General features: G+C 33.4%; 1 protein-coding gene across 1 annotated transcript; it reads left to right on the top strand.

The window, feature by feature from the left end:
* Positions 1 to 3,271: 3,271 nt before the first annotated feature.
* LOC141404796 (uncharacterized) lies at positions 3,272 to 21,028 on the top strand. The gene is made up of 2 exons (XM_073988517.1): positions 3,272 to 3,374; positions 20,483 to 21,028. Exons 1-2 carry the CDS (start codon positions 3,363 to 3,365, stop codon positions 20,795 to 20,797), a joined length of 327 nt encoding a protein of 108 aa, XP_073844618.1. The 5' UTR covers positions 3,272 to 3,362; the 3' UTR covers positions 20,798 to 21,028.
* Positions 21,029 to 21,045: the final 17 nt, after the last annotated feature.

Genomic DNA, 21,045 nt, shown 5'->3' with positions numbered 1-21,045 from the left:
ATAATAGTAAGTTTACATTTACAAAATCCACTCGATGTCAACTGTCAAATCCATTGCTTAAACGTCAAATAAAATCCAATGGGTTTCATATGAGTTTTCATTTGACGTATACGCAAAGGAATTTACAGTTGAAATCGCGTGGATTTCGTTAATGTAAACCAAGCATAAGGGCATGTTTTTGAAGTTTTCGGCTAAAATGACAATGCTGGAAACTTTTTAGTTCTGGTCGCGCTGATGCATCTACCTTGATTATTGTGCAAAATCAACCCAAAATTATACCCCATTTATACTATGCTTGGTTTAGCAAATCCAGCCAATTTAAATTGTCATTTTCATACCATATATAGCTTTGTTCCTTTACTTTTTTAATGGTAAGGGTGGTAAAAGAGAAAAGTGTCAAAGTTGCTCAAAATTGCTCTCTCATGAACATTTTTACCAGAAAAGTAAAGGAACGGAAAAATGGTATATCTGGCAGCAATGTCAAAGAGAAACATAAAAAATCAATTTTCGTCTTTTATTTCACAGTTTTTAATTTAGTTTTGTCAGCTTTCGACTTTTCTGTTTATCGTCTATTTGTGAAATAATCGTCAAACAAAAGTCGAAAAATCAGTTCTGCCATTTTTACCTGCAGAAATTTTGCTGGTAGCCTGTGGTAGAAGAGAAAGCCATTTTCGCTCTCTCTCCACTCTCACTCTCTTAAAAATTGCTTCCAGTTTTGCCACTTTTCGGGGTTAAGGAACGCTTTGCAGGTTAAAAATGGTAACAAAAGGGAAAAATGGTAACCTCAGGTAAGTAAAGGAACACAGCTTATGTATGTCAAATAAATCCAGATAATGCACTTAATCATCGTATAAGTGCATATTCTAAACCAAGTTTAAGTGTAAACACCGGATCTATTGCAGGATTTCGTTAAATTGAGTGGATTTCGGAACGTGTGAGCACATTCCGTCCGTTGAGTGTCGTTTTACTAGTCAAAAACCACCGCATGAAAAAAGTGTAAGTGATGACAAATTGTTTCTTGAAAAAACATTTCCAGGTGGAAACCCGTGGTTGTTGTAACGCGGTACTCATCGGAGTTATTGTGCAGAAACCTTAAAGGCCAAAAATCAACGGATTTTTCCTTCTTGCGTCGCTTTATTTTCGATAAAAGAATAAAGAACGGCCGACACAAATTAGAAATAGGTTGCTCTATTTCATTTATTCTTTTACTAGAGCAAAACGTACAAAGCAAGCGACGAGCTGATTGAGTTTTTCCCTTAAAAGACTCGGAACAGTCGATCCTCACCACATAAAAACTTCAAATGGAAACTTGCATTTACACTTTTTCATGTGGTTGTTGTAACGCGGCACTCAACGTAGCCATTGTTCCCCGGCCTTATAGGCCTCTACACATACGGCGCGTTGAGCGCCGCGTTACAACAACCACATGAAAACTTCAAGAACAAACTTGGCATCACTTACACATGTGGTTGTTGTTTTTGACGCGTGACGCGTCTCGCAACGGACCGTACGTGCCGCGGCCTTAAAGGAGTGGCAAAAACATGAAATTTCCTGACAATTAACACCATAATTTAACAATTCAACCTAATGTTTGTGTTCGGTATAATAACTATTTTTGTTTGGCAAAATCTATAGCTTGCGGTGTCAAGTGGGTGGAGTTTCCTAAATGTCAACGTAATAAATAAAGCTCCTCCTATTCAATGTGTAAAAGAACAAGTAAAACAAACAAAAGAAATGGTTGCTGCTGGCTGCATTAATAACTACTGATAATTACTTGCCTTACATGTAGTTTACAACAAACACTAGCATCTTTATACTACAAACAAACATTATTTCTTTATTTCTTTGCTTATATGTTATATGTATGGATGTGCCAATTTTCTATAATAAAGTTATATACAGCACCTACTTCATTATCTCTTGTCTCTGGTCCGAGAATAACTTATGTAGGTGTAAATATTATAAACTTCGTACACGAAGAAGAACGATGCCAATATTCTTTTTATAGGCTTGATACTTTTTTTCAAATAAGGAAAAAAAGCGTTTTGTTATCACCAGATTTACGAAGTAAATTATAAAATTGCTCTTTTAAATGTAGATTGTCATAAAATAAAAACAATACTCCCATTAATTTTATATAAAGCAACAAAAATATGATTGATGTCCCATCAAACACCAAAAACCAACAAAATACAATGTTGCTGTGTATTTTTAATTATCTACATACGTTTATTGGCATGCATACAATATTGGACTTTTGCTACCTTTTTTCTTCTCTATTAGGTATTTCGAAATATTTTTGGCGGGCGAGTTTGCTGTGAAATCTCCTCTTAAAAGAGCAATGCAATGATTTTGCTGCCTTTAGACTTTAAACTTCGACATAACGGTATTTCTTCGTCAACAGAATATTCGTACAAGAATAGCAAGCAGCAACAATCGTTGAAGATCGTTCGTTTAACCGATCATATGCCACAATCATCGGCCTTTTTGTCGTGTGCTGAGAGATGATAGTGAGAGCTAGAAAGTAACGATAACGCAAAAGCCGTTAACATGAGAGGCAACAACTGGCAAAAAGAGGCATTTGGATTCATAAAAATTTTATTTACCCTATAAACATTTGAAGCACTTGTTGTTATGTCAATGGGAAATCCGGTAAATTTTGTTATACTTTTATGATATGATGCAGTTTTAAAGTTTAATTATATTGCATTTGTATTTTTGTGGAAACCACATAGCAACTCATTTTTAAACAGCATTTACACTAGCACATATAATGGTAAACATATATTTTCCGATTTATTTGATCTAAAATATATGAAGAAAGAACCAAATAAATCTAAAACTAGCAAAAGGGCAAACTGTCAAAAATTAATTTCCCATAAAAATTTGTTCAGAAAGTACGGCAAGGGAAAAATGGCAGAAAATACAAAGGCCCTAAAGGTACAAACGCAATGTATTTTTCTTGCTAGCGTGGCTTCGTTTCTGGTAGAAGAATAAAGAACGACAGAGTCGAAATTGAAATAGGTTGACTTTTTCATTTATTCTTTTACTAGAGCAAAGCGAAAAAAGCAAGCAACGAGCTGATTGAGTTTTTGACTTAACAGAAATCTCATTTCGGTTTATTTTCAACAAATGTAATCTAGAAATTACTGTTTTCTTGGTAGTGAATTTTGGTAGTGTGATATGCCGCTTATTCAAGTAGCCAGTATCTCTAAAATGAAAAGACGTGTGTTATATATAAAATCCGTTCGCTTATTGTTAATCCAGTTTAGATTTTCGCGTACTAGCAGACTAAACGTCGCTTTGTGTTGTCAACGGAAGTTATTGTTTTCAAACTTACACATAATTAATTAAATTTAAAAATGAAACAAAATGTAAGTGATTTATTAAAAGAAAATATATTAAGGAAAATACAATAAAAACATAGATGACATAGATGATGATGAATTAGTAAATAGCGAATCAACATAAAAAATAAATAAAGAAACTGTGAAATATAATTATTAAAAAAATGAAAATTAACTCTAATTTTATTTTTTATTAACATTGAAAATAAATAAAAAAACATTAAAAAAAATAGACAATAAAAAGGTCCTATAAAATATGAACTTTGTTTTTATTAACTTCGAAAAAGTGACGAAAATAACACAAGTTTCTTATACTTCTATATTTATGCCGACGGGTATTATACATACATACGGCATATAAATGACAGATTACCCTTTATATTCGCAGCCAAAAGTTTACATTAAAAAATTAAGTTCCGTCAAGTGAAAGTTCCTCAGCACTCCATCTTTGTACATGAATTCAATCATGATTTTTATTTCTTTATTTCATAATACTCAAGAGAACATAGTTCCTTACAGACCAACAGTAATTCAATAAATAATGTGTAAATTATACATAAATACGTATATACAAAGAAAAGAATTAAACAGTATTCATAATTACAAGTTATGTTGTTTCAAAATTGTTTTAAATGCATACTTTGTTACACTAAAATCAATCGGAAAAGATCTATTAAGAGTATTAATGTTTAATAACGCCCTATTTATTGGGCTATTCAAAACATAATTATTACGATTAGCATCAACGTGAAACATGTTAAAGTGACGAAGACTTCGACTTGGAACTGTAAATCCAATTTTATCCAAGAGAAATGAACAGTCAATATTAGAATTAATTATATCATAAGCAAATAAAATTGAAAGTACTTTTCTTCTGCTTTCCAAAGTTTCTAATTGGATTAAAAGACACCGAGAATCATAATTAGGCCAAGGAAGAGTAAAGTTTAGATAAGCTAAAGCAAATTTGACAAATTTTTTCTGAATTTTTTCAATGCGATTTATATGAATTTTAGAAAAAGGGCTCCAAATCAGAGCACCGTATTCTAATTTGGATCTAATGAATGATGAGTACAATTGCTTTAGTGTATACGGATATTTAAAATCCGTGCTATTTCATTTAATGAAGGCAAGTAAAGAATAAGTTTTAGGAATTAGATGATCAATATGTGATGTGAATGTTAATTTAGAATCAAAAATAATACCTAAATCTTCTTTTTCCTCAACCATCTTTAACATATGATTACCCAAGTAAAAAGGCAATTGAAGTGGATTACGTGATCTATGAAAAGATAAATGGAAACATTTATCTATATTAAGATGCAATTCATTCAATTCGCACCATCGGATAAGGTTGTGTAGATCTTCTTGTATATTTAGAAAATCCATAAATGTTTTGACCTTCCAAAATACTTTAAGGTCATCGGCATACAGCAGGAATTGTAAGAATTTAAAACAACTACTAATATCATTAATAAATATATTAAATAATAACGGTCTCAGGACACTCCCTTGAAGAACTCCTGAGGTTTGGTAATATCCATTTGATTCATATTCCCCAACTTTGACAACACATTTCCTATTGCATAAGTAAGATGTTATCCACCTCTGAAATGATGAATGAATTCCTAATAAAGCTTTAGAAAAATCTGTATAAATTGTTTTTACAAAAGCTCTGTTCCATAACTAAAAAGTTATTAAAATTTTCAGCACTTTTGAGCATTTTGCATGTCCCAATTTACATTAGGCGAGTTTACTTGCGGCAATTGTCAGTTTGTTGGTGAGAGAGGGGGCTGAGAGGCAAAGGGTTACCATATGCCTCACCTCTCTCTCCATCAAACTGACAATTGCCGCAAGTAAACTCGCCTAATGTAAATTGGGACCATTCCCTTAAACACAATTTATATGAAAGTCATTTACCAATTTTAATTTTGATTTTTCAACTTTTGCCAGTTTATAAAGTGCGGGAACAGGCAGGAACTTGCAACTATGTAGAACCTGTATTTGTGGCAAATACGTTATTAATTTGACAAATATTAAATGGAATTGACAATTTAAATCACGAATTTGCTAAAAAGTAAAACAAGTTGAGAACTGCTCACATAAACTATGTTTAGACTATGTACATATACGATGATTAAGTGCATTATATCGATTTATTTGACATATATTGTATGAAAATTAATACTTAAATCGACTGGTTTTGCTAAACCAAGCATAGTGTAAACGGTGTATTATGCTTCTTTGAGTAATGCCTTGTTCATACTGGGGGTAATTCGCTCTCTATTCGTTGTTCGAGCCCAAATTATGTATTAATTACTTAATTTTCAATGCAAAATTCTGTGAGCGAACTATTTTTGTACATTGTTCAATTTATGTGCCGTTTCCACGGTACTTCGTTGTTCGAATCATAACTACGAATAAATTACTTATTTCCCCATACAAAATTCTAAGAACGAACGACGATTTTTCTTCGTTGTTCGAGTGGAAATACTCTCCGAACGACGAATAAATATATCCCATACCTAACAAATGAGAGTATTTATCGAAATAAATTAATTATGACAGACAAAATACAACATTTAAAAATTTATGAAAAACTACAACATTATGCCTGTCCGTGTACTCCATAATTTGTAATAACTATTACAAATGTTTCTAAAACTGACAGTTGGAGAAAGAAAAAGTTTCTGAAAATGTGTTTTAGTAATATTTAGTAAGTACGAGGACAAACCTATTTTTAGAAAGAATGCAAAATATGAATGAAAAGTAAACGGTGGAACGATTAGCATACATTCAAAGCATAGTAAATTTTATATTCTCTTTCGTTGCAGTTACATTTCTTGTCGATTATAAAATTAATAATTATAAAAATTAATAATTATTATAAAATCAAATACCTGCCTAAAAGTCTGTATACAAAAAGTTATTTTGGTAGGTCTCTCTCTCTCTCTCTTTAATAATGGTAGAACGAACCAGGTAAAGTAACCCAGCAAAAAGTTTGCATCCGCGGATGCAGTTGAATCACTACAAGTATACGGTACATTTGCCGTTGGAGTACATCTTTTCCTATGAATTCACTTATGAATTTTACAAGAGAGCGCGCAGCTAGGATGCACCCCATTTTGCTTCCACATCACACAGCTAGGATGCACTACATTTTCGATCCAAATCACAGTTTTTGATGTAATGTTTTGGATTGAATTTAAAGCCACTCTTCGGATTGCATTTTTAATCAGTCCAAAGATGCAATTAAAATGCAAGCCATTGCGAAATATCCCAAAATAAATAAACTGCATTTATTATTTTGCATCCGTGGATGCAGTTTAATCATTACAAGTGTGCAGTACAATTGCCGTTGGAGTACATCTTTTCCTATGAATTCACTAATGAATTTTACAAGAGAGCGCGAAGCTAGGATGCACTCCATTTTGCTTCCACAGCACACAGCTGGGATGCACTCCATTTTCGATCCAAATCACGGCTTAAGATGCAGTGCTTTGGATTGAATTTATATTCATTCTTCGGATTGAATTTTTAATCAGTCTAAAGATGCAATAAAAATGCAAGCCATTGCGAAATATCCCAAAATAAATAAAATGCATTTATTATTTGTGTAAAACAAGAACTCAAAGAACTATAAACAAAAATTAAAAAAAAAAAGTTTCCATTAAATTCAATCACATTTGAGCTTACTTCCTCCGTTCTCAATTTAATCCAAGCGCATCTGATTTTGCTTCATCATCCAAAAGGTTTTTTATGCTGACTTCCCATCACTAGTTCAGCTTTCGATATGGACTCCAACTCCGCTCCATTAAAAATTTCCGTCTCGTGAATTACCGCAAAAATGTTCGCAACTTAAGTTTTTATTTCTTTATTTTATAACAAATTCTCCGAAATGTATACACTCTTGTTTATCTTTTGAAGAAATGTGTAGGGATCAACCAACTGTTTTTTTTTTCTGTAGGGATCTCTACAGCAACTGCTTATAAAATGTATCGAACGGAGTGCATTTTTCATAACTCTGTTGGACTACATCGAAAGATGTTGTGAAATCATAACTCCAATTGCACAACTTCCAAAATTTTTTGCTGGGTTGTTATGATATCGTAAGAACAGAGCATGGAACAATTAGAAAGGTAGATGCCTCAGCCCAGCTGATCGAATCTAAAACGTCAAAAAACTATGAATTCGCCATGAAAAATCAAAACAAAAATCCATATGATTCGGTAATGTCTGGTTTACATTCGGCATCGTTTCGTGATTTCGAAGGCGTTTCGTGATTTCGCGCGGAATCATGCAAAATTTTTCATGATTTCCCATACAAAAATGAAATCATCTCATTTCGTGATTTCAGCGAAATCAACATCGAAATCACAGTACACATGATATACAACCCTGTGTTTGCCTAAAAAAGTACCTAAAGTTGCAACACTTTTCACGTATCACAATAAACAAGGTAGATGGTCAATTGCTGCAACAAAAAATTTTAGTATCAAAATTTGTAAACAATGTGAATAAAATATTAAATTACTTTTCTTAAATGCTATTTTTCATTGTGTTCCCGTACTTTTTTAATGGTAATGTTAGAAAAAAGCGAATTGTCAAAAATTGATTAAAAATTCCGGGAATGGAAAAATGACGGAAATTGCAAAAACTCCAGCATAAATGTCAAAATCAACGTATCAGCAATCATACCATGATCATGCTTGCTGCTAGTTTCTACTAGGCCAAAATTGTATGGCAGAAATCAGGAGAAGAACACAACTGTTATCGATCAAAATTTATTATGATGCTTCAACGATAAAATCATTTTTTATTTTTCCATTTGTTGGAACCATACACAATTAATACGATATATAGATAATTTTACGATAATTTTCGAAATAAAGTTGTAAAGTTATATATTGTCGTATATTTTTGATGACTAATACAATTTACAATAACTTGTTTTGAAAATTAATGTTCGATCAGCTGCGCATATGCATCTACCGTGATCATTGTGATATCAGGATTTCGTGAAATCCAGTGGATTTTGGAGCGCAAGTGTAAACTTGGCATAAGTAAGAGATAGCATGTCTACACTTTATAGACAATCACAAGCGATAAAAAGAGACAACAAGAGACCATTTGGCGAAAATTTTGACAATTTACTTTACAAAAAAAGTTGCTTTGTTGTAGCAATTCGCCGATGCATCTACCTTTCTTATTGTACCATGGAACAGAGCTTAACTACATCTATTGACAAATGTTAACAATTAAGTTTTCCAATCTTTGTGAATTTATTGGTATGTTCCAGTACTACACATTTTTACTCCGATAACCGATTTTTCCTTTATGTTATCGAAAAAAATAGTAAAAATGTGTAGAAATGTTCAGTACTGGAACAGACCATATATCTTTGACTTGAATTTAAATAGAGATCGAGAACTGATTTTAAAATTTAACGGACGGAGTGGCTTTGTCTAGGCGCTCTTAAACTTGGTTTAGACTATGCACTTGTATGATGATTAAGTACATTATCTCGATTTATTTGACATATATTGAATGAAAATGACAACTTAAATCCAATGGATTTGCAAAACCAAGCATAATCTAAACGGGACATTATAGTGCGTTTGCATATGTCCGGATTTAATAAACCATGTAAAGAGCAGTACACATTTGCTCTGTTCCTGAACCTGCAAGAAGCTACTACTTTTTACTACGATAACATTTTTTCCTTTATGTTATCGGAAAATATAGTACAAATTAGTAGATTCTTGCAGTTCTGGAACAGACCAATTGTCAGTTTTGAATGTCGATATTTTGCAGTTATCGATAACTGTCCAACCGTCCAGCAACCACAAAACATTTTGTGGTTGCATGATGAATGACGAAAATGAACGTCCACACTAGCAAGCACCAACAAAGCTGTCATTCAAAACTGGCAATGTGTACTCAGCTTAAGTCAAATAAATCCTCATAAAGAAGGATAACTCTGCAAAAGGTTTTAATGCAAATGGCGTTTTAAGTGGAGAACAGACCCAACGTTTGAGTTTTGCGTCATTTCTTATAAAAGAATAAAATACCGAGGACAAAATAGTCAGAATTTTTCTTTATTCTTCTATCAGAAATTACACAAACGTTGGATGTGTTTTCGACTTAATTAAATGGCAAAAGTTGCAAAAGTAGTAAAACTGGTGAACTACTCACATTTAAAATGTGCCGTGTTTTGGATTAAGGAAACGCAAAATTGATAAAAAACTTTAAAAACATTTTTCTGGAACACAACATTGGATACAATCTGGAAGCTGACAAAATGTAACGAAATGAGTACATACTTCTTATTAATTTGCTGGGTATTCTTCCAGCCGAATATGGAGGATGTTACAGTAGTGGTTCTAATATCATCTGTCTCTCTTTACATGGAAGTCTTTGCAAGGCTCTGCACAACTTCACCTGTTTAGTTTCTCCTAAAAATCGACTTGTTGGGAGCATAGAAACCTCACATGTCTCCCTTTAACCAAAATTCGGGTAAGACTCATTCAATATTTGCATTCTTATTTTATACAAGCGTCTGGCCAAGCAATCAATTCTGTCGCTAAAATATTCTTAAAAACAGTAGTGCGATTCTCTAACCCATTTTTTGAGTTACCGACAAAAATCGCTAACATTAAAACGCAAAATTATGAATGAAACATTCAAATAAAAGTTGACAACACTCTTACTAACGGTAGAACTTTACGACTACAGCTGTGTTCCTTTACTTACCTGAGGTTACCATTTTTATCATTTGTTACCAATTTTAACCTGCAAAGCGTTCCTTAACCCCGAAAAGTGGCAAGACTGAAGCAATTTTTAAGAGAGTGAGAGGGGAGAGAGAGCGAAAATGGCTTTCTCTTCTACCACAGGCTACCAGCAAAATTTCTGCTGGTAGAAAATGGCAGAACTGATTTTTCGACTTTTGTTTGACGAAAACCCGAAGAAAAAGTCGAACACTGACAAAACTCAATTAAAAACTGTGAAATAAAAGACGAAAATTTAATTTTTATATTTTTTTTCTGACATTGCTGCCGGATCTACCATTTTTCCGTTCCTTTACTTTTCTGGTAAAAATGTTCATGAGAGAGCAATTTTGAACAATTTTGACACTTTTCTCTTTTACCACTCTTACCATTAAAAAGGTAAAGGAACAAAGCTTACTTTGTATAGTCCCGGTACACACTAGAGTGAATTCATTGAAAAAATTGCATGAAGTTGTGTGTCGCTAGATCGACCTCCATGGGGCCACCGTGGTGCAATGGTTAGCACGTCCGCCTTGCACTCAGAAGGTCTGCGGTTCGAATCTCATGCCATGCAACATCAATAAATTTTCAACGGTGGCAAAATTCCCCCTCAGTAATGATGGCGACATTTCCTGAGTATTTCAGCCATGAAAAACTTCTCTACAAGTGGTGTCGTATGACACGCCGTTCGGACTCGGCGATAAAAAGTAGGTCCCATATCATTGAGCCAATTTGAATCGGCGTGCACTCATTGATATGAGAGAAGTCTCCCTTGTCCCTTCCGGGATGTTATGGGAACATATGTATGTATGTAGATCGACCTCCATAGTAGAGTAATGCCAAGTTTGCACTTGCGCTCTAAAATCCACTGGATTTCACGAAACCCTGAAATACACCCCGGTGTTTACACTTATTTTTTTGTTGATTTCAAACATATCACATTAATCAAGGTGGATGCATATGCGCAGCTGATCGAAGATGCATTTTCAAAACAAGTTGTTGTAAATTGAATTAGTCATAGAAAACATACGACAATATAGAACATTACAATTTTATTTCGAAAATTATCGTAAAATTTTCTATGTATCGTATTAATTTTGTATAGTACTAACAAATGAAAAAATAAAATATTATTTTATCGTTGAGACATCATAATAATAAATTTTAATAGATAAAATTTTTGTTCAGAACTTGCAAAATATTACTACTTGCAGCAGTTTTCCCGTTTAGTGCTCAAAATGCGTTCCCGTACTCCGAATTCTAGCAAGGCTTGCACTTCCCTTTAAACAAAAATAGCGCCGAACAACACCATCTTCTCCTGTTTTCTGCCATACAATTTTGGCCTAGTAGAAACTTGCAGCATGTTAAATGGCATTTAAATACGATAGCTGATACGTTAATTTTGATATCTCTGCTGAAGTGTTTGCAATTTCCGCCATTTTTCCGTTCCTGTATTTTTTAAGAAATTTGTATGGGGAAGCAATTTTTGACAATTCGCACTTTTTTCTAAAGTTACCATTAAAAAAGTACGGGAACACAATAAAAAATAGCATTGTAACAAAGTAATTTAATATTTTTCACATTGTTTACAAATTTTGATACTAAAATTTTTTGTTGCAGCAATTGACCATCTACCTTGTTTATTCTGACACGTGAAAAGTGTTGCAACTTTTGGTACTTTTTTAGGCAAAAACAGGATTGTATATCATGTGTACTGTGATTTCGATATTGATTTCGCTGAAATTACGAAATGAGATGATTTCATTTTTTTATGGAAAATCATGATAAATTTTGCTTGATTCCGCGCGAAATCACGAAACGCCTTCGAAATCACGAAACGACGCCGAATGTAAACCAAGCATAAGTCCCGGTCCACACTAGAGTGATTTCATTGAAAAAATTGCATGAAATTATGCGTCTCTAGATCGACCTCCATAGTAGTGTAAAATCATAAAATTGCTGTAGTGGGGAATTCGATTTAAGAACACCTAATTTCATGAAATTTTTTAATGAAATTCACGCTAGTGTGGACCGGGACTAAAATCATAAAATTGCTATAGGGGGGATTCGATTTAAGAACACCTAATTTCATGAAACTTTTTAATGAAATTCACGTTAGTGTGGACCGGGACATACGTCGCTAACTTACTGAAAAATATTATTAATTACCGAAAGTATAAAGGCCTGCGTACATAAGCTGCTCTGCCTGATTGTCTTGCTTTCCTGCTTCATTTTTGACATAATAAAAATAAAAGAATAAAGAAGGCCGAGGAAATTTCGAACTGGGTTGCCCTTTTCTTTCTTATTCTTTTATCAGAAGTAAGCAAGGTAAGCAGGCAAGGCAGCTTATGTACGCAGGCCTTAAGAATTTTAATTTTACCGATTTTTGTCTGTAAATGGTCTGTTCCTCAAATGGTCTGTTCTTTTACTTTTGAAAATGGTAAAATCGGCAAAAGTAGTAAAAGTTGTAAACTGCTCCCATATGAATTGTATGGTGTCAGAAGTAAAGGAACGCTTTTCGAGTAAAAAGTGGTAAAACTTAAAGATTCTTGCACGTAAAGGAACAGAGCTAAAAAATAGCTCTGTTCCAGAACTAAAACGTTTTTACAATTTTTACCACTTTTACACATTTTGCGTTCCCGTACACAAAATTTATATGAACATCGTTTACGACTTTTACAACTTTTACCACTTTACAAAGTACGGGAACAGGCCATGTGTTAGAGAATCACAGGTGTTTGAAGCCGTTAAGTATGCTACATACATGGCAGAACTACCAGGTAGTGGTATCACACCAGCTGATCGAAAATGAAAAGTCAAATCCCTTTATAAAAAAATTATTTTTGTTGTAATTTCCACAACAACATAAAGAAAGTTTTGACATATCATATTCAAAGTTTTACGATGCCACTACCTGGGTAATTGTGCCATGGCTACATAGAAATTTGGGTCAACATATGGTAATCTTATGTATAATATATGTATATTATATTTAATAAAAATTAGTAACAAATTAAAATTTGAAAACAACAATAAAAATCCATATTTTTATTATAATGTTTATATAAACAAATATAAATTATTTATCAGTGTTTATTGTTCAAAAAAGAGAATGTTAACTCACTACGACCTTTGATTAAGTCGAAAACAAATGAATTATTTTTTATTCTTAGGAACAAATGGTAATTGCCAAATAATGTTTTAATTAACTTGTGGGTACATGACAACAGACAGACCGTCATCCGTTATCTCTTTCTCAGTACACTCATACATAAATTTCAAGACAAGGATCTAAATGTGAGTAATGTTTTATTTTTGTTTAGTCTGGAATATTTTTATACACTCCTAGCAGGTAGTATATGGGAAGAAAGATTATGTTGAGGGTTATCATAAGCTGGGTACACATTGTCAGTTTTGAATGACAGCTTTGCTCAAATAATTTATTACTAGACAGCGGAATTTTATGCAACCCCTATTTTTGGTCCGATTCATGTCAAATTTTGGGACTGAGCACATTTTTGGCTTCTGATTAAATTGCAATTGAAACATATGTATGACATATGCAAAATTATGCAAAGTGCATAAATTTTTGCATATGCAAAATTATACATATTGTACATATTTTCTTATGCAACAAATATTTCAATAATAAGTACAAAAATGTCAGTATGTACAATTTTTCTGTTTAAAATTCTTTTCACACAATGAAATAGAGAAATGTATAACCACAAACTCAACCTTCAAAATATCGAAAATCGAGAGGTATCGTTCTATGGAAGCTATATGGAGGCCTGTAGTAGGATTCTGTAACTCATTTTTGCTGTTACCGGCAAAAATCGGTAAAATTAAATAGCAAAATTATGACTAAAAACATAAAGAAAAGTTGACATCACTGTTTGTGTCGCTAGAGGCTAGCGACTACTTTTTATTCCTCGTTAACTTACCGAAAAAAATCGTTAATTAGCGAAATTATCTTCTTCTTCTTTATTTGCAAATCCGTATTCGGATATTAGCGATCATACAATGTTAATTATTACAGAGTTATTTAATTACATATTATAGAGTTAAAACATTTCATTCAATTATAGCTAGTTCTCTGTTTCTTGCGGCGCTTAAAAGGCTTATTTCATCTTGGTGTCCTGTCCATTCCTGAATGTTTTTCATCCATGTTATTTCTCGTCTTCCTCTTGGTCTGCGACCTTCAATTTTGGTTCTTATAATAGCTTGGAGGAGATTATATTTTCTATTTCGCATAATGTGTCCCAAATAAGCAGTTTTTCTCGTCTTTATAGTTCTGATAATTTGATTTTCGGTATTCATTCGCCTCAGTACTTCATTATTTGAGATGTGATTGGTCCAGGATATCTTTAAGATCCGTCGGTATATCCAAATCTCAAACGAGTGCAGTCTTCTCTCGTCTGCTGCTTTTAGTGTCCATGTTTCTGCCGAGTATAATAGTACTGACCATATGTAGCATTTTACAAATCGTTTTTTTGTTTCCAGAGTTATGTCATGGCTCGTTAATATTTTTCTAAATTTATGAAAAGAGTTTCTTGCCATTTCAATTCGACATTTTATTTCTTTTGATGGATCCCAGTTTTCATTAATTTGAACTCCGAGATATTTGAATGTTGAGACTCTTTCTATTTGAGTACCATTGATGCTTAAAGGAGTGTTGGATTCGATGCCCCTTCTACTTATAATCATGAACTTTGTCTTTTTTATATTAATTTTTAAGGCATATGACGTACTGGCATGTTCAAGAGCATCTATTAGTTTTTGTAGTCCTGCGAGGCTGCTTGCAATTAGGGTGGTGTCGTCGGCATAACGTATATTGTTTATAATTGTGTTGTTTATTCTTATTCCGATGTTTTTCGCACATATTGAATCCTCAAATATTTTTTGGGAGTATAAATTAAACAGAAGCGGCGATAGTACGCAACCCTGCCTTACACCTTTCGAGATTGGAACAGCGAAATTATAAGCATTTTAATTTTACCGACAATTATCGATAACAGCAAAAATAAGTTACAGAATCCTACTACTGAACCTAAACCGACAAATTTTAGGTGGAAGGTTGCTTACCCAAAAGGAAGACCTAATATCGAATTTCAGCCATTTTAGCTGGATATTGAGGCCACAACCTTCTAAATATAAGAAATCCGGAGGTACCGTTCTATGGGGGCTATATGAAGACGTGAACGTATACTGAGAAATTTCAGGTGGAAAGTTTTATACCCCCAACGAAGACTAAAGCCCCCGGCACATACGGTCCGTTGTGCGTCGCGTCACGCGTTAAAAACAACAACCACATGAAAAAAGTGTAAGTGATGCCAAGTTTGTTCTTAAAGTTTTCATGTGGTTGTTGTAACGCGACGCACAACGGACCGTATGTATTTAGCCCTTAACCCCCTGTTTTTGTAACTATTTTTCGTTCGTTCGCCAAATATAGTTAGGAAATCCTCTTTTAAAAATCAGAGCTCTACATTTGCGCTGAGGCGAATAAATCGATCTACAAAATTTGACAGTTCGTGTGAGAAGAATAAAAACTTTTACAAAAACAGGGGGTAAATACCAAATTTCAGTCATTTCGGTGGGATATTGAGGCTACAACTATACAAAATACCGATAATCGGGAGGTATCGTTCTATGGGGGCTATATGAAGTCGTGGACCTAGAGCTGGAAAACCATCGATATTCCCAAAATTAGATATTTTCGATATAATATTTTAAAATATCGATTGCTATCGATATTATCGTTAAGTTGTCAACACCATTAATATGGAGATGAAAATGGCGGAAATGTCAATGCTTTGTCCCGGTCCATACTAACGTGATTTCAATGAAATAATTTCATGAAATTTGGCGTTCTTAGATCGAGTTACCCACTTCAGTAATGTCATAAAATTGCTGAGAACGCATAGCTTCATGAATTTTTTTCATTGAAACCACTCTAGTGTGGACCGGGACTTTTCTTGACATTTTGCATAATATTTTATTTTGTAAAAATATTAATAAAATGCATTTTTGGTCTGTTCCAGTACTGCAAGAATCTACTAATTTTTACTATTTTTTTCGATAACATAAAGGAAAAAATGTTATCGTAGTAAAAAGTAGTAGCTTCTTGCAGGTTCTGGAACGGAGCATTTACTTTTCCGAAAAATGTGTACGTGTAAAAACGGACTTACCTTTTGACATCCACAAAACCGAAAACACGTGTAATTTCTATTCATTTCAATACATTTTAGGTTAGGGGATTTTAATCCGATAATATCGATAGACACAACTATCTATCGATATTGAATTTTTAAAAAAGGATCGATATTATCGATAGTGCCATCGATTTTTTTCAGCTCTAAAGAGCAGTACACATTTGGACTGTTCCAGTACTGCAAGAATCTACTAATTTTGATTATTTTTTTCCGATATCATAAAGGAAAAATTGTTATTGTAGTGAAAAATTGTAGATTCTTGCAGGTTCTGGAACAGACCAATTGTCAGTTTTGAATGTCGATTTATCGTAATTATCGATAACTGTCCAATCGTCCAACAACTAGAGCTGGCATACGATCGATATTCCCAACATTAAGTGGGGTACACACGATTAGTTTTGACTGTCAGTTTTGCTCAACAATCGGTTGCTTGCCAGTGTGGCCGTTCATTTTCGTCAGTCATCAGGCAACCACAAAATATTTTGTGGTTGCTGGACTGTTTGACATTTATTGATATTTCCGAAAAATCAACAGTCAAAACTGATCGTGTGTACCTCGCTTTAGATATTTTCGATATTTCATTTCAAAAAATTCTATAGCTATGGATATTATCGTTAATTTGTCACCACCATTAATTTGGAAATAACAATGGCGGAAATCTCTATGTTTTTGTTCCAGTAATATAAAGCAGAAAAAACAATTGTCTTTATCTAATAAATAGACACGAAAAAATTGTATGTGTGGCTATGCAGCCCTATTCTGAACATTCCCATGGGAGCAAAATTTCCCATTCTCAACGACTTGGGAGAAGCAAAAAAAATGGGAAAAGAAATTCCGAATTAGTTACAGCATATCATTATTGCATACTTTAGGGAGCTGTAATTTTGTTTTATAATAAAAAATGCATATTTACATTGAATTCACGGTTTTTAAATTAGGTAAGTAAACGCACAACTAATCTAATTCAACAACCGTGCATTTGTTTATGGATTTTTTAAGTGAATGGAGTCAAACGTTATTGTGTGGTGTTGTACTAATAAGCATGTTTTCTTCAAATATGTTAGCGTTTTTTTAATTATTAGGCAAACATACTTTTTGTGTATAAAATAATAGGAAGTTTTTAAGTTTGTAACAAATTCGGAATAATTGGAGATAAGGGATTAAGTTTCATTTATGTCTAATGCCAAGTTTACACTTGCGCTCCAAAATCCACTGGATTTCACGAAATCCTGAAATACACCCCGGTGTTTACACTTATTTTTTGTTGATTTCAAACATATCACAATGATAAAGGTAGATGTATATGCGCAGCTGATCGAACATGAATTTTCAAAACAATTTATTGTAAATTGATTTAATAGTCAAAAATATACGACAATATAGAACTTTATTTGGAAAATTATCTATATATCGTATTAATTGTGTATAGTACTAACAAATGAAAAAATAAAAAATTATTTTATCGTAGAGACATCATAATAATAAATTTTGATAGATAAAAGTTTTGCTCAGAACCTGCAAAATATTAGTAATTGCAGTAGTTTTTCCATTTAGTGCTAAAAATGAGTTCCCGTACTCCGAAATCTAGCAAGACTTGCACTTCTCTTTAAACAAAAATAGCGCCGAATAACACCCTCTTCTCCTGTTTTCTGCCATAAAATTTTGGCCTAGTAGAAACTAGCAGCAAGCATGTTCATATCTTCATTGGTATCTAATATTATAGCTGATACGTTGATTTTGACATTTCTGCTGGAGTTTTTCAATTTCCGTCATTTTTCCGTTCCCGTATTTTTTACGAAATTTGTATGGGGAAGCAATATTTGACAATTCGGTCTATTTTCTAACATTACCATTAAAAAGGTACGGGAACACAATGAAAAATAGCATTGTGACAATGTAATTTAATATTTTTTCACATTGTTTACAAATTTTGATATTAACATTTGGTTTGTTCCAGTACTGCAAGAATCTACTAATTTTTACTATGCCTTCGAAATCACGAAACGACGCCGAATGTAAACCAAGCATAATACCCCGGTTACAATATTGAAGGTTAACCCACTGGGTTTAATAGATCCAGTGGGTTAATCTTTGCTGGTTACACTTAGCTTTTCGAGGATATAAACTGTCAGCTGATGTTTGTTTACGTATACATACAAAATAACTAATAAAGTCGTGTGTTACACTTTTACGATTTCACGTATGAGATATCGTCCCCTCTTTGCTCATATTGGTATATTTTACATAGGGATACATTTTTGTATCATGGTATCAAGCGTACTTTTTGTTAAAAAAGTGTATAATGAAAAAAAAAAAATAAATAATTTTATGATTTCCAAATAACTTTAGATTTACTAACTCCATAAAATCTCATACGACCAATCGTAAACGTGTAAAACACGACAAACTCTGTTGCAAAAACAGTTGCAACTTTTGGTACTTTTTGAGTAGAGTTGGATTTTTTTGGACAAATTTCCTTTACCGACAGTTTGCAATTTTTTTAAATCGTAAGTTTCTTTTAATAGCCGGGCCGGAGATTTCAGACTTTCTCCTATGGACATGAGCCTATCTCGGCACCGAACAACATTTTCTTTTAAATTAAAAATTTTCTCTAAGTAGCCGACCTCTAAACAAGGGAATTTTCGGAACTTCAGAGGCCCATATCTCGGGAAGTATACATTTCACCAACAAAAATTTTTATACAGCGCACAGTTTATACAGTTGGCCATTCAGCCCAAACTAGTTAGCCCTGTCTGAATGGCCAACTGTATAAACTGTGATACAGCGTTGGAATCAGAATACGAAGATGTGGGAATGGGAAAAAATTCCCAACTCCCATGCGTTCAGAATATGTATATACGTGAAATGAAATCTCATCTGAAATCAATTGGATTTCATTTGACGTTTACTTACTGAAAACTGGAACATGGAAGAAACTAAAAACATATTTTCTCCAAATGTCATTTTGAAATCGGCGCCAACTCTAGATCGAAAACTAATGAACCGATTGATATTTTTGTGGGTTTTTAAGGATTTAAGGGTATTTATTATGTGTTAGTGCATTTCGTCACCATAAATGCCCGAAGACGTAACCCACAAAACCAAAACTTTACAGGAGAAGCAAAAAACGTTATAAAATTAAAAACTGTTTTATGGAATATTAATCTTATGAAGGCGAGTATATGGAATATTATCGATCATATTCGAAGGGGAATAAGTAGTGAAACCAAAACCGCTGAAGTGCTTAGTTTTGAGATCCTTCATTACAACAAAATCTGCAATATTATCCCATTTTCCGAAATTCCATTTCTTGAATAGGATCGTTGTTTTTGAACGTAGAAGCTTGAAATTTTGCCAGAGCATGTATTTTAGCTTTATGATTTTCATGTCGGTTACGTCTTCGGGCATTTATGGTGACGATTTCTATTTAACATACCTATGGAAAAGAGATAGACCCATAGTTCCTTTTAGGGATATACATAGAATCACTTTCTGAGTCGATTTATTGTTCGATTTGGCTGAAAATTAGGGAAGATCATTTATTTAATGAAGTACGCTATTGCTTTTGGTGAAAATCGGTTCAGATCTGTATATAGCTCCCATATATATTTTCGGCCGATTTGAGGTATTTGATGCACCAAACACGCTGTATCTGTCCAATTTTGATGAAATTTGGAATGTGTGATGGAATTAGGTCTATAGATAAATGTGCCAAATTATATCGTAATCGGTTCGGATTTGGATGTAGCTCCCATATATATTTTTTGGCCGATTTTTGGTATTTGGTGCACTAAACACGTTATATATGTCCGATCTCAATGAAATATGGAATGTGTGACGGAATTTGGTCTAGAAATAAGAGTGCCAAATTTTATCGAAATCTGTTTGGATTTGGATATAGCTCCCATATATATTTTCGCCCGATTTAAGGTATTTGATGCACCAAAGACGCTATGTATGTCTAATTTTGATGAAATTTGGAATGTGTGACGGTGTTTGGTCTAGAAATATATGTGCCAAATTATATCGTAATCTGTTCACCTATTCACAGTGGTGTAGGGTATCATATAGTCGGCCCAGCCCGACTTTGATCCTTTCCTTACTGGTTTTTTTGCAATTGTTTTTTTTACCAATTTTTCTCTTTTTCACTTTATTTTAGATTTTCTTTGCCCTCATTGTTCTCATCGCTGCTGTGGCACTCCTATTACCCGCCACCAAATCTGTACACAGCATGCCCATCGATGAAGATTATTTGAATGATGACCACAGTGGTGAATACAATGGTCGTTTGGATGAAGAAACCAAAGAACAAGTACGTAAATGTGAAGAGGATCAAAGCGCAATGGAATTGTGTATGCGATGTGCAAAAATTACCAAATCAACGACAGTCTATCCACTGTGCTGTGGAAATGTTGAGGGGGTGAAGGAATGGTGTTATGCCTATGTGTATTATAGAGTAGAGCCCCAACTGTAGAAACCAAAAAACTCTCTTGAATAGACATTATAATTAGGCAAAACAAAGAAAAAAAACGTTTTTTGAAAGATGCTGAAGGAATGAAAACCCTTTTTTATTTTTAAGTAATTAAATTGGCTGTGATAGAACAAATTTTTTGTTAAACTATTTTATTTATGAAAAATGTATTTGTATTAGGACAACACTTTCTCTCTTTGGAAGCTTAAGAGAAAAAATTGCGAAAAAAAGAAACCCCCAATAAAACAATG

The sequence above is a fragment of the Musca autumnalis genome, unplaced genomic scaffold (assembly GCF_047663935.1).
Source record: "Musca autumnalis isolate F117 unplaced genomic scaffold, ASM4766393v1 scaffold_5, whole genome shotgun sequence".
NCBI lineage: Eukaryota > Metazoa > Arthropoda > Insecta > Diptera > Muscidae > Musca > Musca autumnalis.
The sequence above is the reverse complement of the archived record's forward strand: the minus strand, read 5'-3'. Positions and strand labels throughout refer to the sequence as shown.